General features: G+C 48.3%; 1 protein-coding gene across 2 annotated transcripts in view; it reads left to right on the top strand.

Moving 5' to 3' along the window:
• The window catches only part of LDLRAD3 (low density lipoprotein receptor class A domain containing 3), a 228,793-nt gene that overhangs the window by 123,746 nt on the left and 79,440 nt on the right, over nucleotides 1–25,607 (top strand). For both annotated transcript variants that reach the window (XM_041773225.1, XM_041773226.1), the window contains one exon: nucleotides 4,804–4,938. In XM_041773225.1, the coding sequence (XP_041629159.1) occupies nucleotides 4,804–4,938 (135 nt within the window). The remainder of the gene's footprint in view (nucleotides 1–4,803; nucleotides 4,939–25,607) is intronic.

Genomic DNA, 25,607 nt, shown 5'->3' with positions numbered 1-25,607 from the left:
GTTTTATGAGGAGCCCTTGATAAAGAAGAGCCCCGGGTGTGGTTGTGTGCCAGCACGTCCCTGCGTCCTCTGAGCAACTGGCACCTGTGTGTGAAAGATACTAAAACAGGTGTTTGTGGGTCTCTCTCGCCAGAGAGTCTTGTGAGAGAAGAGTAAAGGGAAACAGAAGTGGTCACTGAGACATGTCTGCCAGACTAGACACTTCAAACTGTGTAGTGAAATGTTTCAGACATACTGAAAAGTCAAAGTAGAATTAAAGGGACACCTGTGTCCCCTACACTCTGTTTTTAATTTTAAGATTTATTCGAGAGAGAGAAAGAGAGAAAGAATGTGCATGCAAGTAGGGGAGCAGCAGGCAGAGGCAGGGGGAGAAGCAGGCTCCCCGCTGAGCAGGGGGTCCAACGTGGAGCTCGATCCCAGGACCCAGGATTATGACCTGAGCCCAAGGCAGACACTTACCTGAATGAGCCACCCAGGTACCCCCACGCCCCACACTCTGTTTTAAAAATCACATTACTGGGGCTCCTGAGTGGCTCAATTGGTTGAGCATCTGACTTGATTTGTGCTCAGGTCATGATCTTGGGGTGGTGGGATTGAGCCCCATGTCAGGGTCTGTGCTCAGTGAGGAGTCGGCTTGAGATTCTCTCTCCCTCTGCTCCTCCCCCCATTTGTGCGCTCACTCGCTCGCTCTCTCTCTCTCAAATCTTTTTTTTTTTTTAAATCACACTGCCTGTTATAACTATATTAACTATAGTTAATACTAATCAATTACATTATTAGTAATAACAATAATTGTATAGGTATAGTTAATATTATATCATATACTTGGAAGTTGTTGAGAGAGCTGATCTTAAAAGTTCTCAAAAAAAAAAGTTCTCATCACAAGAAAAGAAATGCATAACTCTGTGTGGTGTTGTATGTTAACTAGTCTTGCTGTGGTGACCATTTCACAATATAAACAAACATCAAACTGTTATTTTTTTTAAGATTTTTATTTATTCATGAGAGACACACAGAGAGAGGCAGAGACACAGGCAGAGGGAGAAGCAGGCTCCTTGCAGGGAGCCCAATGCAGGACTCGATCCCAGGACCCCGGGATCACGCCCTGGGCTGAAGCTGGTGCTAAACCACTGAGCCACCTGGCTGCCCTGAATTGTTATTTTGTACACCTGAAACTAATGTAACGTTATATGCCAATTTTACCTCAATTTAAAAAATCATATTTCCATTTTGCCTTATTTGCTCTAGATTTTTAAAATAAAATGTTACCAGGTATCATTACAAGTTCACAGTACATACCCCTTCCTGGACTCTGTCCTTTCCCATCTCTTCAGAGGCATCTACTGTCCTGAACTTACTTTCTCCCGCGCTACCCTATTTGTGATCTTTATCCATCTTGACTCTGGTTCACTGATTTTGAGGTTTTTGGGTTTTGTTTTTTTTTTTTTTTTGGTTGCTTGACTTTTTACTACTGTTCATTAGGGGTTGGCAAACTACAGCTACTCAGTCAAATTTGGCCTACCACCTGTTTTTGTAAATAAAGTTTTATTGGAACACAGCGATGCTCTTCATTTATGAATTTTCTATGGCTTCTTTGCATTACAGTGGTGAAGTTGAGTAGTCATGAAAGAGACAAAGGCAGAGTGGTTAGCAGAGCCTTAAGTATTTACTGATTGGCCCTTTACAGAAACAGCCAACTCCTGCTGTAGAATTGTGTAGCACCAAAAGAAAAAAAAAAAAAGAATTGTGTAGCACATTGTTTTTATTCTGCTGTGGGTGAACATTTGGGTCATTTCTAATTTTTTAATTTTCTAAACAGTGCTTCAGTAAACATTTTTGTTTGTTCAGGATTCTCCGTGGAGTGTCTAGCTGGAAGCGAAATTGCTGGGCTGTAGGGCATGTGCAGCGTTTTATCGGATATTCCTAAATTGGTCTCCAAGGTGGGTCCGCCAGTTTGCACTCCCACTGGTGGTGGGAGACCTTCTCTCCCTCCACATCCTTGCCAGCAACCTGGTATTTTAAGACCTTAAGCTTGGCCAGTCTTCTGTGGTTAAAGTGGTGCTTCATTACCGATGACCGTCAACATTTTTTCCAGTTGTTATTGACCATTTGCCATTCGTCTTGTGGGAAGTTGCCTGATCCCGCCCTTTGCCCATTTTCCTACTGAGTCGTTTGTCTTTTTTCCTCTCTAGTTGGGAGAGATCTTTATATAGTTGGGGTGCTAGTCCTTTCAGTTACATGCAGTAAAGCCAGTCTGTGACCGGGTTTTCAGCCAGTCTGGATTCTTTATCAGAGCTGTGTCTTACGTCAATCTTGAAGGTATCTGTGATCTGTATCCACACATACTTGTGTACATGTGTATATATAATCTATGTGTGTACACACGTGCGTACACACACAGACACACACACACACACACACACAGATGACTTCTTTTCCGTGGGTAAGTTTGCAGGATTGAAAGGGTGTAAGGCTGAAGAAAAGCAAGTATTTGCCAGCACTGTCAGCGAGGTTGATTCAGCACAGATTCCCCAGCAGGGTGTTCACGTACATGTGCAACCACCCCATCTTGGAGCAATTAGGGCCCCTTTCCGAGGCTGTCCGTCGGAGTGAGCTGATTGCTGCTGACACTTTGGCTGCATACACGGGACCCACAAGGTCCCAGGGAACGCTGAAGGCCACCACGGTGGGATGCTGAAGGGTTTGGAGGGCTGCCTTGGACAGAAACCGAACGTGATTTGTGGTTTGGGCTTCCCCATTTTGGTTTTGGCTGAAATCAGACCTCGGTTTCATTCTGATCAAGTTGAACCATTCTCTGGCCCACAGCGATTTAGATCATTAAAACGTATATTTCAGGCCAGACGACTTTTGTTTGACTTTACACTGGCCCATTATCCTTAAAACCAAGAGCCCTGGCTTCCTCCAGCCCTCTACCTTCTCTGACCTTTCAAGTCAAACTTCCTGAGTTAAATAGTTACGGATATTAAAAACAAAAAACAAAAAAACAAAAAACAAAACAAAGAAAACCAGACCTCTGAGTCCTTAGGGTTTATGAAGCCCTGTGAAGTCTTCGAGCCCTTGCAGCCTCGATCTGTGTGTATCTAAATAGTAGCTCAGTGAAGCATGTGGGGAAGATGTATTACAAATGCCATCTTGCAGTTGAGGTCCACCGAGGAACACCACAGCAGACTCGCCCCTGATCCCTTAGCAATCTCTCTGCTGGGCACCTGGCACCCCAACCTGGTGCTCTTCCCACAACATGTAATGCAAGTGTGGGCTCCGTTCATTACTCGACATCCAGTGTGACCCCTCCTCATCATGCCAGTACTGCCTCTGCAGGGAAGGCCATGCTCTTGGGACCAAGACAGACCTAACTAGGGGAGCGTGTCTCACATTCCCTGAGCCGGTGCTGCGAGTCAGACTTTGCACTGCACATTTGCTCACATGTCATCTCATTTGATGTGCAAATTAATGCTGTAAGCAGGGCCTGTCACCGGCACAGCTGTAGGGGCCCAGGCTCAGCCTGGAAGTGTGCCATGCTTGCTTTATGCCTTTCTTGAATTTTTAATTTTCAAACAACTGACCCCTCCCCACCAAACCCGCATTTTCGGTTTGCACTGGGCCCCACACATTTTGTAGCCAGTCCCATCTATAGATAAAGAAACCGAAGCTTGAAGAGGTGAAGTAATTTGCACAGGATTACGCAGCTCATAACTGGCAGAGCTGGGATTGGACTGATTTCTACTTTGCTATTTCATTTATTGAAAATAGAGCTCTGGAATGAGCCTTGTTTGAATTGCACTGCACGGAACTGGAGCAAGGGGAACTGCGTTGTGAAAATGCTGATCTTCTGTGGAGATTTGCTTGTGTGTTTTTAAGAAGCTTTGTGTTGACCTCACACTGTTTGGTTGCCACCCTCTTTCTCAAGGGGAGGGACTATACCTGTCATTTCTTTTTGTGGTTGTTGTTTAAGATTTTATTTATTTATTTGGGGGAGAGAACAAGAGGACAAGAGAACACCGAGGGAGAGGGAGAAGCAGACACCCCCGCTGAGCAGGGAGCCCAACATGGGGCTCCATCCCAGGGCCCTGAGGTCATGACCTGAGCCAAAGGCAGACACTTAAGCAGCTGAGCCACCATACCTGTCATTTCTTTTGAGGTTCTGAAAGTGCCTAGAACAGGGAGCCTCACAGAGATGTTGCTCAGGCTGACCAAGTAGGCTAAAGGACTTCTTTGATTGCAAAGAAATTGAGACCAGTGAGTTTACCATGGGGAGCCATGAAGATACACGAGGGGTTAAGAGGCTACTAGTCCGTAGTTATAGAACCAGAAGAATCCCAATGCAGCTCTTGGAACATATTGTACTGTCACTTCGTGGGTCGCAGAGGTTCATGGATTCCCCGACTCAGCTCCTCCTTTAGGCTTTGCTTCTCTGTGGGTCTTATGCTACCCATAAGAGATCACTTGTGACTCTCCCAGGAGATTCAGATTTTGCCGCAGGCCCCTCAGAGGCAGCTAGCCCACTTGGAGGTTAACCATGCAGAATGAGGCATTGCCTTCTGGCCACATTGGTATGGTTACAGGGCACGGCCTGGTGACTTGGGCAAAGGAGCTTTTAGAATGAGGCAAGGTAAGTCTTATCCTGTCCCCCTCATTAACAGGCCAGTTTTGCAGGATGGTCTTTTAGTCAACCATCCTAGAAGGGGACTCACTGCTTCCTGAGCGGGACACACTCCTGGTTCCAGGGATTCTCCATGGGACTTGCTGGCCTCCCTGGTGACCTGCTCTGTTTTCCCTTCACAGCGGCCAACCCTCTGCTTTGCTCCACCGCCCGCTACCACTGCAAGAACGGCCTCTGCATTGACAAGAGCTTCATCTGCGATGGGCAAAATAACTGTCAAGACAACAGTGACGAGGAGAGCTGTGAAAGCTCTCAAGGTAGGAAGCCTCCAAAGCTCTAAAAAATAATTGCATCACCATACGACAGTAACACCAAAAGGAAGAAAACAACACCCATATCCACTCCAAATACAACAGCCATGCTAACGTTTGCACTTTCCCTTGCAGCCCCTGTACACATGCTTTTACCTGTAATGCGCCTACCGTTTTGGATTTCATATTTCTCCTGTCTGAAGTATCACGTACACATTTTCTCTTCAAAACTATAATTTACCCCTGGCTGCGTTGCATATAGTCAGGATGCTCTACAGTGGTTTTCTAAATTGTTGCATTGTTGGGGACTGCCTGGGCTGTTTCCTTCCATTGCATTACTTCTTTAGGATAAATTCTGCAGAGTGGGACATCTGCACAGATCATGGCTTACACCTCCACATGCAGCTGTGGGAAACAGTTTTTTCCTTTCTTTACATGGGTACTAGCAATGTCTGTGTGTGTCAGTTTTACTGTCATATCCTGGGTATTCACTGCTGTTCTGTTTTTTCCATTTTTGCTAAGTTAGTAATCATAGAATGATAGCTCCCCAAATGCTTTAATTTGCATTTCTCTGATTATGAGCAGAGTCAACATTTTCCCCTGTGTGTTTGTTTACTACTTAGTTCCCTCTTGTGTGAATTGCCTGCTCCTATCAGGACTTGCAATCTCAGAACAATTTTATGGAATCTGAGAGGATGCAGTGGAGGAGGATGGAAAGGTGAGCTCCCTAAAAAGCAGGGAGCCTACAAGGATACAGTGGGGTCATACCTACTCTGTTAAAACTGGCCAGGCACTTTTTCTTCACTCATTGACTTTTCTGGTAAACACATATTTTTTTTAATCTCTGAGAAATCAATTTTTCAGTGGTCAAAAAAATATATAAAGATTTAAAAATGTGCATCCATGTTAAGTCATCATATACTTCTAATGTTGTAAACTGGTATGATCTGTACGCAGTCATTACTTTTTTCACTTAATTATCCTTTTGCTGTGATTCACCTACGTTATTGTTTGTTGGTAGAGTTCATCTGTTTTGACTGTTACCCAGTATTCTGCTGTGTACCACAGTTTATAGGCTGTGTAGAATCATAAGCCAGAAAAGCAAGAGAAAGGCAGCTAACTGGTTACCTCATATGTTGGGAGGCAGGCTGGATGGAGCAAGCTCCTTGAAGTTATAAGTAGGTCCTTTTTAAAGTCCTAGCCTTTGTTTTGGTTGATGTTTATTATGTTATTAAAAATAAGTGAATGAATGAATGAATGAATAGGTTGAGGGTAGGTCACACATCAAGGATTATGACCAATCCAAGTCTGCATGCCTGAGGGCCACAGACAAGAAAAGATTGATTTTGCCAAAACATAGATTTTGCCAAAATTTGTGCAGAGAACAGCTACAGGAGGTGAGTCTTGGGTAGGATTAGCTTCTGATTGTTCTTGTCTGGACAATCCTTTCCTTGAGTTTTCCCTTCTCCAGTGATTTTCAGAATATAATCCTGAGATAAGTATCATGTGGGAACTCTTTGGAAATACAGAGCTCAGGCTGCTTCTCTAGATCAACAGAATCAACCCAGGAAATGGGTCCAGCAGTCTGTGTTTGAACAAGCTTTCCAAGTGATTCAAATATACATTAATTCTGAGAACCACTGTTTTGTACTAACTTTAGAGAGGATTTTAATCTTGCCATTGCCTAGGAATTCTTTTCTTTTTCTTTTTTTGAGAGAGAGCATGTGTGAGTGAGTGGAGGTGGTGGGGGGAGAGAGAGGGAGGGAGAATATCTTAAGCAGGCATCACACCCATCACAGAGCCCCACACAGGGACTTGATCTCACAACCATGAGATTATAACCTGAGCTGAAACCAAGAGCTGGACCCCCAACCAGCTGAGCTACCCAGGCTCCCTATTGCCTAGGAATTTCTCAACTGCTGATTGAACGGTGTTTCTACCCTTTGCACAAAGTCAAATTTTTATAAACCACAACACATGCATTATACCTCCTATGGCATCTGCCATCAGCAGTGATAGATGTCAAGTAGGAGAAGAGCAGTCACAAAATCAAGTATTAGCATATATAGGAGATACAGAGGAACATTTTTGTAAATACTGTTTCTTATATGGTTAATTATGTGTTCATGCATCCTAGACTCACCAATGGTGCCATGAGATGTTCAGCAAAATGACCCCTCAGTCTAAAACTTGAAGTTAGAGAATATATCCTGATGGTTTGGGTTTTGCTAGCATCCCCTACCCTCCATGTGCTTATCCGTGCATTTTGCTGAAGCAGATTTTTTGTGTTCCCCTAAGAACTGTTTCTCTGATGGCTGGTTGAAATTTGTATTTCTAAGTCTGGCTCCTTTCTCTCTCTCTCTGCATTGTACTCTTATGTTATAAACATGCGGTATAGGGTAAGTCAGTGGTGGACACATGCACACAAAGCCCAGCTCTTGGCAAGTACATAATGGAGTAGCTTTCTTTCACATCTTGGCTTTGTGCCTTCTGTGCCCAAATGACATCCCTGTGGAAAGTAAGCTCTCAGGAAACAAGTCCCATTAAGGCGTGGGTGACAGCTGTCAGGTGCCATTTAGTATGACAGTCTCCAAGCAAGAGTGCCCATTGTGGAAAGGCACTCTTGCCAGCTACCAAAGAACAAGAAGCATACCTTTCCCCCTCCTTGGATCCCACAGATCCTACCTAGTAGCACGATGCCCTGCACATAGTGGATTCAGTAAGTGCTATATACTAGAAAAGAGTTCTTTGTAGGGCGTTATGTTATGAAGCTGTGTTTGTTTGTTTGTTTGTTTGTTTGTTTATTTATTTATTTATTTATTAGAGAGAGAGAGCACGTGCGTGTGAGTGTGAGCAGAGGGAGAGAGAATCTTTTTTTTTTTTTTTTAATTTTTATTTATTTATGATAGTCACACAGAGAGAGGGAGAGGCAGAGACATAGGCAGAGGGAGAAGCAAGCTCCATGCACCGGGAGCCCGACATGGGGTTCGATCCCCGGTCTCCAGGATCGCACTCTGGGCCAAAGGCAGGCGCCAAACCGCTGCGCCACCCAAGGATCCCCAGGGAGAGAGAATCTTAAACAGGTTCCATGCTGAGCATGGAGCCCAACATGGGGCTTGAACTCACAACTCTGAGATCATGACCTGAGCCAAAATCAAGGGTTGGACCCCTAACCAAGTGAGCCACCCAGGTACCCCATGAAGCTGTATTTAATTTGTACTTTATGTGGTATTATGCTGTATACGTAAGTTTTGTGAGTTCAAGTATATACCATGTATTAAAATAATAAGTATTATTGCTGTTGTTTAAATAGAATAGATGCTTCTCTCATTCCCTCAATGGGAATATGCCCTTCAGGGAGCCTGAGATGAGAATCTAGACCTGCTGGCTATTCCTCCTGTGATATGAGTGTCCTCCTGCTCGGGGTGTGATTTCAGTATCAAAGGGTATGCTTTTCTCTACTGTGGAGCTTCTAAATGCGAACTGGCTACTAATTTTGGTGCTTGAACAAAGGAACACCAGTGTACCGGTGCTGGGGGGCAAACCCAACTTGTACTGGGCTTTTGAGAGACTGAGCCTCATGCAGTGTCTTCCTGAAGAATTTCAGAGGCATCTGGACTAGTCAAAATATGGTCCTTATACAGCACAGGATTTGGCTCCTTGTCATCCTAATAATAGTGAACATTTATCAAGTCTTAACCATGCACCAGACACTTTGCTAAGCACCTTCTGCATATGAGCTCATTTAGTGAGAAAATATCCTATCTGCTCCTCCTGGGCTCCCAGCCCTTGAAAAATGCGTCTTTGCTTTCAATTGATGTGGGAAAAGAAAATTATATTTTATAATGTTTATTTGGATGGAGTGCAGAGAACTGGCCCGAAGACAGGAAATACGGTGCTTGAAATACTTTTCTTCCGACTTGATGAGGGTATGAAAAAGCAGTGTCTCCACTTTAGAGACACCAGCTGTGTGTGCCTCTCCTCCCCTTCTTCCTCATCCCAATTTAGTTCCTGTCTTTATCCCTGGCCTTTAAAACTAACAACAAACTGTCAGGACTTGGAAGTGGGAGTGAACCGTGAAAGTGCAACCATTACCATACTTTTCTATTCCATCCAGGATGTAATAAAGACCAAAGAACACTGTGGTGGGATTGATTTTTAATTGAGGATTCATTGATTGGAAACATAGCCTGTTTACCAGACAATTCCAAAACCAGTAAGATGGAGCGGGCATGCATGTGGCTTTTTATTTCTTAGGAACACATCTGAGAGTCAGCAGGTACTGCCAGGCAGATGTTGGGTGTGGCCAGCACTCAGGTAGCCTCAGGTATATTAAATTCGATCCTAACTGAACAGAGATTCTTTTCAACTTTAGATAAATGACTGAAGGGATAGACATCTTGCAATGATCCTTACCCCCTAGGGTTCACGCCTTGGTATAGTCCCATCCTTTGAATGTGCTCTAGACCTTGTGACTTGCATGGGGTTTTTAAAAATTGTGTCAAAATACACATTATTGTAAACTTCCCATTTTATGCATTTTTAAGTGTATAGTTCAATGGTGTTAGATATATATGCGTTGCTGTGCAGCCGATCTCCAGAACTTTTTGATCTTGCAAAACGGAAAGATCAAATGGGAAATTTGATCAAATGGGATCAAATGGGAAATTCTGTACCCATTAAACAGCTCCCTCTTATCCATTTCAACCCCTGACAACCACCATTCAACTCTCTGTTTCTATGAATTTGACTACTCTAACTCATATAAGTGGAATCGTGCAGTATTTGTCCCTTTGTGACTGCCTTAGTTCACTTGGCGTCATGTCCTCAAGGCTCATTCATGCTGTGACATGTGTCAAGATTTCCTTCCTTTTTAATGAAGGCTGTACAACCTTAACCTTCCATCATGGGTCTGTACAACATTTTGTTTGTTCAGTCACCTGTTGATGGACGTTTGAGTTGCTTCTCCCTTTCTGGCTGTTGTGAAGAACACCGCTGTGAACGTGAGTGTGGAATCAATTTCTACATTTTGTTTATTCATTCACCTGTTGATGGACATTTGAGTTGCTTCCTCCTTTTGGCTGTCGTGAAGAACGCTGCTGTGAACATGAGCAAGTTAATTTTTAGTAAGGAAAGTAGCAGCACAGTTGATTGAATGCCACTTCCAAGATTAGAAAGGACTTTGGCGTCTGTTTTGCTTACTTGCTCCTGCTTATGCTGATGGGAGCTGGCTGCCATGTTGCGAGCCTCCTCATGAATAGGCCCATGTGGCAAGAAACTGGGCAGGGCTCTGATCAAAAGCCAGTGAGGACCTGAGACCCATCAGTGGCCACCTTGAATGAGCTTGGAAGTGGCTCCTCCCCGACCCAAGGCTTGAGCTGAATGGCCCTGACACACACCTTGGTTATAACCTTGTAAGAGGTTTTGAGCGAGAGCTAAGCCACTCCTGGATTTTTGACCCATGGAAACTGGCAGATCATAAATGTTTGTTTTTTTAAGCCTGTACGTTTTGCAGAAATACGTTATACCATAGTAAATGACAATAAAATGAATACCTCTTAAGTGAGTCCCAATTCTGATTGCTGTCACTATAGAGAGCTTATAGAGACTCAGGTGATGATGGGGGGGTGGGGGTCAAGCCTTGGAAAGGAGAACAGGCATATAGGAGATGCATATATGGATATGGGTAGCCATCACTCAGAGCCTTAAGTAAATGGCAGGCACCGGTTTAAACCCTGTACCTGTATTTTCCTATCCAGTCTCATGAAATTCCTACGAGAGAAAGTCCTCTCCCAGAAAACGATCGCCATTTCTTGATGAAGAGCTCGAGGACCACGCAGGTTGTTCCATGGTGGTGCCGTGTCCACGTAGCCTGTAAGTGGTAAAGCCACTTGAACAGATTGAGCATATTCTTCCTCAAAGCCAGGACAGGAACCTGGGTCGTCCCGTGTACAAGCTAACATTCTTCACATCACCTTGTGACACTACTGTCTGGTTATCATTCACCTGGGACCAGGAACTCCAGGCGATGGGTGCACACCCAGCCCTTGGTCCTGGGAGCTCATGGGGACGGTTGCATATGAAGGCTGGCATGTGTTCCCTCTGTCTATACTCGGTTTCTCTCAGTAGGGAAGACTAATGATGCCTGTCCACCTTCCTATTCCGTGAGGAATGCTGGAGAGTTAAGCATTTCTAAAAAAGCCACCAATGCCAAGATAGTTAATTGAGTATTTTGGCAATTGGGTTGCAGTTTCTTTATCTTGCCTGCTGTATCCTGGTGATAACGCTCAAGGAGAATTTGGAAAGCTGGGCATGAGGTTTGGCACCTCCCCAGAAGCTAACAGTGACAGCTTTGTCCTGTTCCTTCTGTAGAAGTGTGTGTGTTTTTTTCTGTGTGTGTGTGTGTGAGAGAGAGATTGAATTAGGGAGGGAAAGAGAGAAAGAGAGGGAGAACAAGAGAGCAAACAGGCAACCCTTACCGATGTTCTTGCTAGTGGGCAGGTAACGAGGTGCCTCCATGTGCCAGGCCTTGAGCTGCATGCAGAGGATACAGTGAGGGTTGTGGCCTCTCTTGAGTTGTGTTCATATGTTGAGGTCTGAAACCCCTGTGCCTCAGGACGTGACCTTATTTACAAACAGGGTCATTGCAGATATAATTAGTTCAGATGAGGTTGTGTCGGAGCAAGCTGGGCCCCTAATCCAGTATGACTGGGGCCCTTACTAAAAGGACAGATCTGGACATAGACACACGGGGAGAATGCCATGTGGATGTGAAGGCAGGAATTGGGGGCAATACGTCCATGAGCCAAAGGACCCCAAAGATTGCCAGCAAACCACCAGCAGTTAGGAGAGAGGCACAGAACAGATTCTTCCTCCAGGCCTCAGAAGGAGCCAACCCTGCCAACATCCTGCCTCCAGAACTGCGAGACAGTAAATTTCTGTTGTTCAAGCCAGCTGGTGCGTGGTACTGTGTTCACGGCAGCCCTCGCAAATGAATACAGCCCCCAGGAAGCCACACTCGCAGGGCCCAGCTGTGCGCCCCGTGTCGCAGTAGAAATCCGAATGAAGGGACGTGAAGTGCTGGAGAGTGACCAAAGCACAAAAGCAAAGGGAGACCAGTGCTGAGAGAGAGGCGAGCGCAGGTGGGGTGTGGAGGAGACCGACCGAGGTAGTTGAGAGTGAATCCTCTGGGTAGGGAGCGGTGCTGCTCTGTGTGCTCTTTGGGGTTGCAGAGCCACGTGCTTGGCTCGTAGGCCATCTCCCAGCTTTTATTTCGAGATGCTCATTTCCTGTACGTGGTGTGCAGGCCTCATTAACTCTGTCTCCACAGCAGTCCTGGACCTGGAGGCGGTGAGTCAGCACCCCTCCGAGTGTCTGACCAAGACCATCATCACCTCTGCTTCCAGGCACCCAAGGACAGTTGCGCTTGCATCTTTCTCCCCTGCCCGCCCTAACGCCCCAGCCAACCCAAATTCGCCAGCGACAGACTCTGGTTGAGAGCTGGAGCCCAGGCTTCCAGGGAATAGATAGTCATGGGAAAGGAGAGTTGGGGACAGCGATTGCTTCTCACCCTGCCCTCTCAAACACCTCCAAGAATACGGGATAGCCGAGGGGATGCAGCCAGATAAAACCAAGTGACCGAACAGCCGAAGATCATTTCTAGAGAAATTGTGGAGGGCATGAGACGTGAGAGTACTTGTCTTTATTATAATTTTTCAAGTACGGATGGAAAAGGCCAGTAGTCTGGGTGTAGGGCATCTCCAGCCCCAAATGTTGCAACCTTGAGTCGGTATTTACTATAAAACTTGTGGCCAAGTGATGCCAAGAGCTGCCTTAGAGGGGCCCTAGGAAGGAACCGTCCCTGCAAAAGGACTCATTTGGCTTTGCTTAGAATAAAGCTGCTGGAGGTACTATTAATGGCAGGATTGTGGGAGCCTTTTTTCCACTTTTAATTGAGAGCTTGAGAGCCCAGCTGGGCTAGGAAGGGCAGAGATGCTGACTTTGTTGGAAAAAACAGGCGAGTGGGGAAGAGGCTGATTGCCGCCTTTCTGTACCTGGGGGGTTTTCTTCTTCATACTTGAGTGTGTGCATCATGAAAGCTTCCTTTCCTCGAACCATTGCAACAGGAGCTTGAGCATTGCTGAAACGTCCCTCATTGAGAAGCAAGTCAGAATGATTCTCCACGCAAGACCATAATTGCTTCCTGATCTCGCATCCCCCATGGTAGTGTTTGGAGCTGTTTCTTTCGGCTCCCCCAGTGCCCGGGCACGTCCCCCTTCTCTTGGCTCTCCTGGCTTCCAACTCCGTCTGTCCATCCATCGGCATGTGAGGATGTCCAGCCTGGACACCGAAGGCAGTGGAGAAACTTTCAGGTGGGACTGCGTGTGGGGCTTCCTGCCTCTCCGCAAGTCTCCTTTGCAAGTTTTCGGAGCTGCTGCTTGGTTATGCAAAAGACCTTTACGTGTCCCGTCCGTGGACAGCTTGTGGCCCTCATCAGCTCCCCGTCCCCCACCTTCCCCCAGTACCCTGTTACTGCCCTGACTCTTCCTGATTACTCACACAGACTGTTCGTAGTAGAGTGCCTCCTGTTGTCTGGCCCCACCCAGGTTCTGGAAGAAACACACGCAGCGAGATCAGATTAAAATTGCTCACAGTCTGCAGGGGGAAACAGAGTGCGCTGCAGATAATTACCCGAAGGTGTGGTAAATGCTGTAGCAGAGGAGCGAGGAGCAGCCGCGGGAGACTGGAGGGCGTGACTGGGACAGCGAGGAGTGACAGTTTCCCTGGGGTAGCGTGGCAGGACTTCAGAGAAAAGAAGTCTGTGCCTACTCTTCAAAGATAAATAGAAACGGACCCAGAAACAAGCATGAGGCTGGGCATCCAGCCAGAGAGGGTAGGGCGGGAGCAAAGTGTGCATATGCTTGTGTGTGGGGTGGGGGCGCGTGGCGGGCCGTGAGGCTGATATGGCCGGCGGAGACCCGATCCTTGCGTGCTGCACTTGGAGGGTGGAGCCCAAGGAAGAAAATCAGGTGAAATGAGATGCTCGGCCCTGGTAAGGGAATGTACAGGAGGGGCCAGTTATCATTGCATCTGATTCTCCATGGCTCTTCTTGGGCTCTGCTCTCCTGGCCCAGAAGTCTCCTTGGGGCTTGATGATGCTGTAAACGAGACTGTGGAGCAACAGGTTCTGTGAATTCTACAGGGTGAGAAGTGTTTGGGAGGTTTGATGACCAGGAGTTGGATATTCCTCATCCCCTACCCTCGACTAACAGCTTGAGCTTCCTTCTTAGGTTATGCAGTCCTGAGATCAGCTTTCTTCTTTGGCCCCAGTTTGGCTACCTGAGAACTCTGGCCCGTGAGAAGTTGAAAGTGTGCTCTGATCTGGCAAATATCTTGTCACATTGGATCCTCCTGGAGAACGACCTCTTTTGCATTTCCTCCTTGTTGCTCTCTGAAAACTCAGCAGGTTATCAGCCTGGTTAATCTTTGGTTCTGGAATGCCACAGAATGACACAGGGCCATGTTCTCCTTCCATGAGTTTTCTTCCTTGAGGTCTTGTCCCTTTTGTGACCATATGAGGTGCTCAAATTTGCATTGGTAGTCAGCTTTTAATGAAGGTCTTCGGCAGAGAGTGCTCTGCTAGGTGCTGAGAAGTCCAGAGAAGTCCGAGGAGCTGCTCCATTCTCTAGTAGCTTCATTTTCAACTGGGGGGAAGACAGGAGTGCACTGCCGCCCCTTTGTCCAACACTACTGACTGGAAGAATGTTGCATTAGTCCTTGCATTTGAGAGTATGCGTCGTTGTGCCATAGAGTCCGGATACCAGCATATATTAGGATATGTTGTATTAGCTGCCCTGTCCTCCACTCCTTCCCGACTGTGTCTTCCACTCACAACCTTTGGAAGAACCGCCCTCTGTGCTCCTGTACTGTTCCCAACCACCTAAGCCACCATGGACCCAATGAGGCACGGACTCTTGACCCAAGGCCGGTCTGTTCTTGGGCCAGCCAGCAGCGAGTCAGAGTGTCTCCCTGGCATCCCTCCTTCCCAGATGCTTCAGTGCTGAGTAAGCCTTCAGAGGCTGAGCAAACGTGGACGGGTGGGACACAGCCACATGAAAGCCACAGCTGGGAAGGGCAGAGCTGAGTAGGGGGTGTACATCTCCTGGAGGACCCATCTGAGAGGCCAGAGGTGGCACGCTCCCAGAGACAGAAGGAGGTAATAGTGGCTTTCTCTGGATGCCCCCCCACCCCTTCTCAGCCCCGGGTCCCAGGAGGCCCAAGGCCTCTGTCTCCCAGAGTAAACCTTCCCTTGCACGTGAGCTGATTGACGTGGACCACAGGTGATCATCTGGTGTCAGCCATTCACCAAGTCCTGGAAGACCTACGTTTCATGCTCAGACGAGGAGGAGGGAATGGGAAGCTGGGAGAGGCAGAGAAAAGAGGGAAACCTGCAAATCCTTTGGGGGACCTGTAGGATCCACGTCAGGTGTTTCTTCTCTGTTTTTTTCCAACATGAAATTCTTAGTGTGGAGGAGTGGAGGTAGGCCCGGGACTCCGTATTAGTTGAGAGATTGGCTAAGGACAGTGATGCTTTAAAGAAGTGCCTTAAATGGATGAGGTCTCTCACGTGTTCCACCCCAGAGGTGAGCCGTCTGGGCCCACAGAGAGCCCTGCCCTCCTCAGCGCTCCCAAACTGCTCCAGTGGCCACTGATACCCAGACATCAGAAGGAAGGAGGAAACCAGGCCAGGCCGCTTCATCTTTGTTCATAAACCAGTGACCGCCCCCGTTAGTCACCTGACCACACCTGCATGAGGGACTGAGGCGTGTATTCTTTATCATGGTGGGTGCTCACATCCCCAGCTAGAACTCAGGAGTGTGTGTTCTGAGAGGCACAGAGGAGAGACTGGGTGCTTGTTGGGGAATAGTGTGTGTCTGCCTCAGACTCCTAAACCAAGCCAGTGGTTCGAGGCTGCTTTATGCCAGTAGCCCGCCCTGCCGGTTTTTTGCACTGGCCGCCACTGGACCCCAGGCTCATTAGTCACGCAGCCTGAGACAGGACGCTCAGTGTGCGCTTTGCTTCCTGGGGCGCTCAGACCAATGAGTCTGAGTATTCCGGGGGCGGCCCTCTCCATCCCAGGGGCCTAATTGGAGAGGCCCTTTACTTGTTTGTTCCTTCCTTCATGGACCCGTTTATTGTGATCCTGTCGTGTGACCCCTTGAGAGCCAGTCTTTTTCCTTGATCTTGGGGTCTGATCAGGGTGATAGTTCACCTTCAAATGACAGGACCCTGACTAGTCATTTGCTTTTTTCACCGAAGTCTGCGGGCCTCAGATCTGGCTCACTTTGCCTCTGAAGGAAATCTCCAAGGACAGAGGTTTTGTCCTCACTAGCTGATTTGTTAGGCAGCCTTTCCCTTGTGGCTCAGAATCTCCTGTTATTCATTTTTCTGACTGATTTGGTCTACCAGTGCCCGCCTGCTTCCCTTCTGGAAAGATGCCGTGTATATGGGGAAGTGACTGCGTGGTGCCCCCTCCCCGCCATATATATCTGCGTCATCTCCACAGCTAACTACTTCTCTCTGTCTTTCTCCCAACCTCAGTGGAGGCAGTTTGAAAGAATGTCCACAAATTCTTTGGCATTCCTCTCATCAGGAACTGGAGCCCTGTCCCTTCCCCTGGACACTGGGCCAGCTTTTGTGACTGTTTTGTCTAATAGAATATGGTAGATGGGATGCTCTGTGCTTCCACAGCGGGAAGTAAAAGGCAATCAGCCTCCCCCTTGCTCCCTGGAAGAGTCCCTCTTGAAAGCTTCACGTGAGCAGTCCACCTCCATCCATCTGCCATATTGTCAGGAAGCCCAAAGCAGTCTACACAGAGAGACCGCGGAGAGGCCCATGGAAAGACATCAGTGTCTGGGCAGCTCCCAGCACGTCTGCCACTGTCTGATTAAATGACACGGGAGACCCTGAGCCAGAACGACTGTTCCTTTCCTGATTTCCTGAATCACAGAAACTGTGGGAGTTGATAGGATGTCATTGTTTTAAGTCATTAAATTTGGGGATGATTTGTTACGCAGCAGCAGCTCACTGGAACCCTGTTCCATCAGAAGGCATCTCCCTGAGCCATTGATTTGAGCCACTGATTGGCCCAAACCCTCCACTGGGCCCCTCATTTCCCAAGAGAGCTTAAACGAGGTCCTTGTGTTGGTGAGTGCTCTCGAACATGGTGTCGCACGTGTAGGCCACAAGGCTGCCGACCCCCAGGCTCTGCTGCGCCATGTCTCAGTGTCTCAGTCACACGAAGCTATTCCTGGTCACCCCACAGTCACATCCCCCAAGTGTGATCACACTTCAGGTGTGATCCATGGAGGGTATGTAAGGTGCTCCTCACGGTAGCTAAATCCTAATCCCTGACCCCCAGGTGGGGGACTTTTATTTTCCCAGGCCAGCCCTAGAGGAGACAGAGGAGAACATTAGATGGGAGAAAGTTATTGCAGGAAGGAAGAGAGGAAACAATCCATCAGGCTATGAGTGAATTTTAGGGGCGAGACCCCCTCTATCACCTTAGTGACTCTATCAGACGCGTTCTTGGTACGAGCTCAGGCTTTGCATAGGGCAGGCGGCAGCTCTACCAGCTAGTAGCTGTGTGGCTTTGGGCAAGTTACTTAACCACTCTGAGCCTCTTCAATGCCAAGATGACAAGGCCTGCCTGCAAGATTGCTGGAAGGAAGAGTGAGAGAAGGTTGCTGAGCACAGCTACTCCTAAGTGTGGATTCCCCTCCCCATGGGTCAGCAGTTCTCCAGTATAACCAGCCACCACCTGGCTGCCGGTGTGAGCCTTTCCCTCTCTCTGCAGGAACACTAAGTGTGAAAGAATCGGGTGAGCTCTCCAGGGTGCTCGGTCTCTGCTAGCTCACAAGGTTTTTTTTTCCTCCTTCTTGCCTACCAGCACGGATCCAGACCACAGGCTTGGTTTCTTCTGGCATCTTGCTTCCTGGCCTGACAAATGTTCAGATATGGGTGGGGGTGGAACAGACCTCCTACCAGCGAGGCAGAGATGGGGCATGCTCGGGAGGGGCTCAGCTATCTAAAGTGTCTCCATAATAACTTGTCTCCGGTGATGTCCTTGGAGAAGCTATCTGACTAGTAAATAACAAGTGAATCCCACGTTAGTCATTGTTCGCTCAGCAAATATTCTTGAATCTTAGGTACCTGGAAGGCATCCCTGAGTAAGAAAGGCCCCTCCATTAGGTGCTTCTCTCTATTTCTATGGACCGGCCCCAGGTTAAAAGTCGTGTGTAAATCTTGATTCGTTTGGAGGAAATTTATTTGGATTATTCAGGAGCAAGAACAAAGGTTTGCCTTCTGTTTTCAACAGTGATCTTTTACAGCAAAAGTGGTGAGGTTAGAATCTGGAGGAAGAGGGAGGGGGGAAAGCCTCCGGAGTCTCTGATCACCCATTCTAGAGACAATCACACCCTGAGACATTTGGAAAAGACGAGTCACCTCAGACTAATTTATGGCGTGTTTTCTATTAGAATTGCAAAATTCGCACAGAGGGTGTTAAAGTATGGCTTCACATCATATTTAATACTTGCTATATTTAAAGCTGGGATACGAACTGAAACGTGAAACAAAAACTAGAAGGAATTGTACTAATTTGCTGGATCCTGAATTAAGCTTGGTTCTGCTGTTGTCTTTTTTTGTTTTGTTTCCATCCTTGTTCATTATTATTTTTCATTAAAAGTACTTTCTTTTTTTACACATTGCAATGTCAGGGGCCTCCTCTCAGTTTCCAGCGTGTGAAACCCCCAACCACAGGTTTTTTTTTTTCTCTCCAAACAAATCCTTTATAGTTCTGATATACAAATATTTCCTCCCATTCCATGGGTTGACTTTTCCACTTTCTTTTCTTTTCTTTTTTCTTTTTTTTTTTTTTTTTTTTTTAAGATTTTATTTATTTATTCATGAAAGACACAGAAAGGCAGAGACGTAGGCAGAAGTAGGCTCCCAGGCAGGGAGCCCAGTGTGGGACTCGATCCTGAGACCGTGGATCATGCCCTGACCCAGGGGCAGGTGCTCAACTATTGAGCCACCCAGGCATCCTGACTTTTCCACTTTCTTAATGGTATCTCTTGTAGCACAAACGTTTTTAATTTTGGTAAAGTCCGTGTTTTTTTTCTCTTATTGTTTGTGCTTTTGGTATCAGATCTCATAAGTCACTACCTAATTCACAGTGCCAGAGATTTAGTCCTACTTTTTTTTTTCCTAAGAGTTTTGTAGTCCTGGCTCTTGCATTTAGGTCTCTGACACACTTTGAGTCTCTTTTTGTGTGTGGTGTGAGGGAGGGGTCCAACTTCATGCCTTTGCATGTAGACACCCACTTGTGCCTTTTGTTGCAAAGACTGTTCTTCCCTCCTTGGAATTGTCTTTTGTACCTTTGTCTGCTTTGCTTTTAATAAATACACTACCTAGACTCCCTCAGCTATATTTCTAGTCTAGGGACAGATTCACAAGCAGCATGTGAGTCCTCACCTTCTAGGGATTTAAATTCAGAAAGAAGACAAAGCTGTGTGATGATACAGCAGACACTTTTTTTTAAGTGGTCTGATCCTCCCTCGCTGGATGACCTCATTATGCCACATTCTCCTCCTTCATAAAGGCAGTGTAGTCACCTTCGCCAGCATAATAATATTAGTTTACTCCGTATGGGGTGATAGTTGTAGGCATAGTTGTGCTAAGTGGAATCCGTCATGTGCATGTTTACTGTGTGCCAGGTACTTCTCTGAACACTCTGTATTGTGTCATCCATTTAAACCTTGAGGGTCCCATGAGACAGGAACTGTCATCTACATTTTATCAATGGAGAAAATGAGGCCCAGAGAGGGTTAATTCATTTGCTCTGGGTCAGTCAGCTAATAGGTGAAGGATCCGATTTGAATCCACCCGTCCAGCTCCACACACTTGTGCACAAAGTGCCTCTCGCATTCCCTGTTCCAGATCCGCTGCCCAGCACATAGTTGGCACTCAGTAACTATTTGTTGGATACACAATGGGATGAAATGAATGGACGAAGAGAGGAACAATCCAGACAGAAGAGCAGTGGCCAAGGAAAAGGAGGATTGATTTATGGATTCATATAAGAGGAGTGAACTTCCGTAGAGTTGGCCTAAGAATGATGCCGAAGCCAGAGGCGCCCCGAGAGAGAGCGATCGTGGCCTTTGGGGAGGAGGAGTGATGGGTGGTGCAGTGTGGGGGCGAGGCTAGAATGGAACAGTCTGTGTAGGAAAAGGATGGAAATGCCATGGAGTAAGCACACACCCCCTGGCATCTGGTACTGTCATGTGCAGCTGCTGGCCTGGGAGCCTGTGCTCTGGGGCTCCACAGCCCACCAGCTAAGCCTCATGGCAGATCTGAGGAAACGATGTGGCACATGATTATCGTCCTGGGAACAACTTGCCTGTTGTGGAATTCAGGAGAAGCGGTGTCTCCCAGAAGGGTTCCAGCAGGGAGGGCAGGTTCCTGTGAACAAGCAAAGTATGATGGTTGTCAGAGGCAGGTGAGGCTAGGAAAGCTGAGCTCCTTTGCTTCTCTCCCAGAACACAGGCCGAAATATTGTCTCCAGCCTGCAGGGCTGAGGCCGTGCCAGTGTGAGAGCACAGTGAAGCCTTGAGAAGGCGCAGCCTCCCCCTGTGAACTTGTTCAGAGAGAGCAACAAGCACTGGTCTTTAGTATAATGCTCACTACATGCCAGGCTGCAGTCATTAGCATTTTACACCTTACTGGCATCTGTTGAAGAAGTTCCTCCGATTGTTATGATCCCTGTCTTTCTCAGGGAAGGAAAGTGAGGCTAGGGAGATTGTGGGACTTGCATAGGGTCATTGTGATGGTTGGACTTATGTGTCCCTTCAGCTGGGCTAAGGATGACCAGAGAATTGGTGGGACACTTCTAGGTATTTCTGGGGTGCTTGTTTCTGGAAGAGGTTAGCATTTGGATCAGGAGAAGGAGTAAAGCAGATGGCCCTCCTCAGTGCCGGTGGGTCTCATCCAATTCATTGAAGACAAAAAGGCAGAGGAAGGGCAAAAACAGTCTCTCTGCTGGAGCCAGGACATCTGCTTCTCCTGCCTTCAGACTTCATGACATTGGTGCTCCCAGTCCTTGGGCTTTTGGATGCAGACAGGGACTCATACCAGACAGGGCTCCCTGGTTGTAGAACATCTGGGTTTCGATTGGCACTATACCACCAGCTTCCCTGGGCCTCCAGCCTGCAGAGGGCAGATCATGGGACTCAGCCTCCAGAATCACCTGAGCCAGTTTTTCAGAGTGTAAATTTGTCAATCTATCTGCCTGCCTATCTATCTATCTGTCTGTCTATCTCTCTCTCTCTCTCTCTCTCTCTCTCTACTTATCTACCTATTTACCTACCTATCTATCTGTCTGTCTGTCTGGTCTCCTATTGCTTCTGTTCCCCTAGAGAACCCTGACTGTAAAGTCATCCACTAACTGGCAGAGCCAGGATTTGCACCCACACTCTTGTGACCTCAGAGCTGAAGCTATTCATTGCTACCATCTAAGACACAATCTCTGCCCCGTAGGATCCTACGGTTTGGTCTGGGTGACCAAGTGAACAAGCAGAAAACAACCAGGGAGTAGACGAGGGGACCTGGATGAACCGCTTGGAGATGCTGTTCACGATGGAGCTGTGGCCTGGGCGTGCGGAGAGCCCGGAGCGGGCTCGCTGTGCATGTGAGGGGCGGGCACTGATGAAGTAGCCTGTCCAAGTCTCAGTTTTCTCCTCTGAAAAATGAGGGCCAGACCCAGCTCCTCACTTAGCGTGACTCTCCGATGAAGCAGTGCAGTGAGGGGCTCCGCGTAGGGCTCGGCGCAGAGGACGCACAGGGCTGCGAGGGTCATTGTTGCAGCCACTGCTGCTGCTCTATGCCCAGGCTTGTCAGGTGGCGCCCGCCGGGCGGAGCAGAGTAAGGCCCGGGCCCCGGGTGGAGGAGATAGAGGCCAGTGGGGTTGCTTGTGTATTTTTCTGTGCACTCCGCTCCCCCAGATTCTAGGTTCTCAAGCCGACGTCCAGCCGCGACCATTTCAAAGCGTAAGGTGCTGGGTGCAGCGTGCGGGTTTCTGCGCGGCCCGCTGTTCGGGAGGGTTCTGTCATGTGGGCCGGGCTCACCTCCTCCCTGCCAGCTGGGTTTAGGTCTGCTCCACCCGTTTCTCCTCCTTCTGGGAGAAATGGGCCCCCTGGGGCGCTGGAAGGGCCGAAGCCCAGGCCCGACGGCGTGAGCATGGTGTGAGGCTTGCCCAGGGCACCCACGGTGGCCACAATAGATGACACAGCCACGCCCCGGGTCCATGCAGTGGGAATCCCGCTGTGCCCTGCAGTCAGAACTGCAGGGTTAGGTGGCCGTGGGCACGGGAAAGGGGGGCCCGTGGGGTACAGCATCGGATCTCGGCCCGAAGCCTGGAAGGGGGTGGGTTCCAGCCGCACGGGCCTGTCCTTGACCCTGCAGATGTCTGGGCTTCCAGCTGGCTCCCCGGGCTGCGGCCGAGCGCCTCCCCCACCCGACGCCCCGCACCCAGCCCTGGCTCCTTGAGCTGCGGCTGTGTGGCCCCCGGCCTCCCACTGGTGCTGCCATTTATCGAGTCTGCCTCGGGCTCATTATTTACACAGACTGTAAAACAGAGCTTGACCCTGAATTACGGCAAGGCGGCACATCTGCGTGAAGCCCACGCCCGCCACTGCACCTTCTCAGCTGAGAGCGGACTAAATAAAGCGGGGAGGGAACGGAAGGGCGAGTGGGGGGCGGGAGGGCAGGAGGGTGCCGATCATGTGAAGGTTCTGTGTCTGCCTGCGACTGGTCCCGGCCGGCTGATGCAGGCTGGCGCAGGAAGCGGATCTTCAGGTCTGTGCACCTGCCATCTGGTGCCTGTCACCCAAGGGCTACGAGACGTATGGATTGCAACTTCATTTTGCTTCGTTTCTTCTCTTTCTTGGCTCCACCCTTGCCACTGCCTCCCCCGGTAACGTGGGAAACTCAGTGAAACTTGGAGTGTGAGAGGCAGACTCACCACGGGCTACACACGCCTGCTCTGATGTGCTCAGCACCAGCCTAAGTGTTTTGTGCACATATGATTGACTCTTCTGATACAACAACCCGGGAAGGTGGGTCTTCTTATTATTCCTGCTCCATAGATGAGGATAGTGAGGTCCCGAGGGGTCCGGTAAATTGGAACAGTCCCACGGCGTGGGGGCGCCTGGCGAGTTGCCTAACCACAGCCTCTCCCAACTGGGCCCTGAAAGGCGGTGGTTTGGGGAGTGCTTTCCCTTTACTTGGGGTGAAATCCAAACTCTTGACCAAGACTACAAGGCCTTGAATGTTCCAGCTTCCACGCGGTCTCCAGTCACATCTTCTGTCCGCTGGCCCAAGCCATGCTCAGAGGCATGCTCAGCTCTTTCCTGTCTGCCGCCCTTCATAGGTCACCACCTGCCTAGAAGCCTGCGCGTACAAGGAGCACGGCCCCCTGGCCGCTGCCTCAGCAGGCTGTCCTCCCCTTGTCCCTCCTGCCCCGGATCACTGCGTCCTGTGTGTTTCTTCAGGGCACTTCTCAGACTTGTTAAGCAGTGACTGTATGTCCTCCTTCCCGTCTGCACCCTCTCTGCAAGCAGAGCTCACACTTGTTGATTCAGCTCTGGAAGTCTTGTTGCCCAGACTCTGGAACACAGGCAGCGTGGGCTCTGGAAGCAACTCCCGGGTTCAGATCCCAGTCCTGCCACCTCCTGCAGCCTGTGCGACCTTAGGCCCATGACTTTATCCTTCTGTCCTCTGTTTTTCCACCTGTAAATGGGGATAATAATAGTTATGGGGGGGGGTGTGCGTGAGTTAACTAATCTGTAAAAATGTGCACAGTGTTCAGGAAATATTAACTGCTACTGTTGTCGCTGTTATTCCTATTATTATTAGCAGTCCATCTTTCTGCCCCTCACCCAGCTCACTCACACTCCTTCTCTTTCTCTCTGTAAAATAAATAAATCTTTAAAAAAAAAAAAAAAAGAAAAGAAAGAAAGAAAGGAAAGGAATCCTCCCCTGCACTCTGTTCCTTTCTTCTCCCTTCTGCGGGCCTCTGCTGCGCGCTTCCCCCGCCCTCCTCGGCCAGCCACTCGGTGGCATCGCCCTGCGGCTCTCACGCCTGCTGAGAATAGGGTTTTCTTCCTTACAGTGTAATCACTTATCCTACTGAAATGCTCAGATCTCTTAAGAAAGAGACTGAGTTAGCCCAAGACCCTGCCAGCCTCATTTCCTCTACTCCCAGCCTCAGGGAAATGGGGGGACCTGCTTCTCACAGGGGTCAGGAAGAGGGGGCTGGTCCCCAGAGAAAGCCAGCTGGCTGCTGGCTGTCGCTTCGGGGCGGGGCGGTCTGGTGCCCAGGTCACCCCCTGGGGCCGTCAGCCTTGTTTGGGTTTTCCCCTGGAAGCTCATTACCAGATCCAATAACAGGGTGCTGGGTGGTCTGAGTTGCCCCTGGGTTTTGATTCCCGGGGAACTCCAGTGCTCCTGCGGTTACGTGGCATGTCTGTGACTTTCATTTCCTTTTTAATTTCTGTTGCAAGGAAGAAAGAACTCTGTGGAATTATAATCTACAAAGGGCCTATGTTGTAAGACCGGTGGGTGTCTTGAATGGCTAAGTGATTTGCGTAACCACCCGGCGTGAAACCCACTGCAGAGTGTTGCATCTGGTGAGCTGGGTTCTGTAAGCAGAATTGTGTGGGATCAGCCCAGAGGAAAAATCGCGAAATGTGCAGGTGGTCATCTCTGGTGGTGGACCATTGGGGACTTTCATGTCTGGTTTTAGACGTTTTCCATTTTTTCACACGGAGAGCATTACTTTCATGTTTTGAAAGAAAGATATACATTCAACAATAAATAATACCCATGCCCCGGAACAGTTGGTCTTGTGAGCTGAATACAAAAGACTGGGAAAATGACTCTTAGAAGCCAAATATACAGGTTTTAAAGACTGCCTTTGTTTTATTTTTTATTTATGCTAAGGAAGTAGTAATATAAAACTGCAGGTTGGCACAGTAGGTGGAGATTGGCTGACCAGGGGTTGGAAAGAATATCACTTATGAATAGTTTATTGTGAAAAGTAAAATCAGAAAATAAAATCATACTTGAGATGAAGGGGGTTTTGCACTTGCATTTTTTTTTGAAAGATTTTATATATTTATTCGTGAGAGACACACAGCGAGGCAGAGACACAGGCAGAGGGAGAAGCAGGCCCCCTTGGGGGGAGCCCGATGTGTGGGACTCGATCCGAGGATCCCGGGGTGGCAAGGGCAGCAGCCCCTGTATCCAGCCTGGGGGTCAGGTGGGCCTTCCCAGGTGTGAATGTCTGGCTCATCATGTGAGAAGGGAGGAGGTTAATTTAGAAGAATCATGACATATGCATACCTCCCAGCAGAATAAGAACAATCTCGTTATAGTTTTGTATGTATTTTTAATATTTTTAGAGAGAGTGTGTGTGTGTACATGTGTATAAAACTGTTGATTTTTGTATCCCCTGCCCCTAGAACGGTGCCTAGAACACAGGAATACTCAGTAAATATTTGTTGAGTGGATGATAACAATTGGCTTATCTCTACCAGTTGAGATTTTATGCTCCTGGT

Source organism: Vulpes lagopus, chromosome 11 (assembly GCF_018345385.1).
Source record: "Vulpes lagopus strain Blue_001 chromosome 11, ASM1834538v1, whole genome shotgun sequence".
NCBI lineage: Eukaryota > Metazoa > Chordata > Mammalia > Carnivora > Canidae > Vulpes > Vulpes lagopus.
Note: the sequence above shows the minus strand (reverse complement) of the source record. Positions and strands in the feature narration are given on the sequence as shown.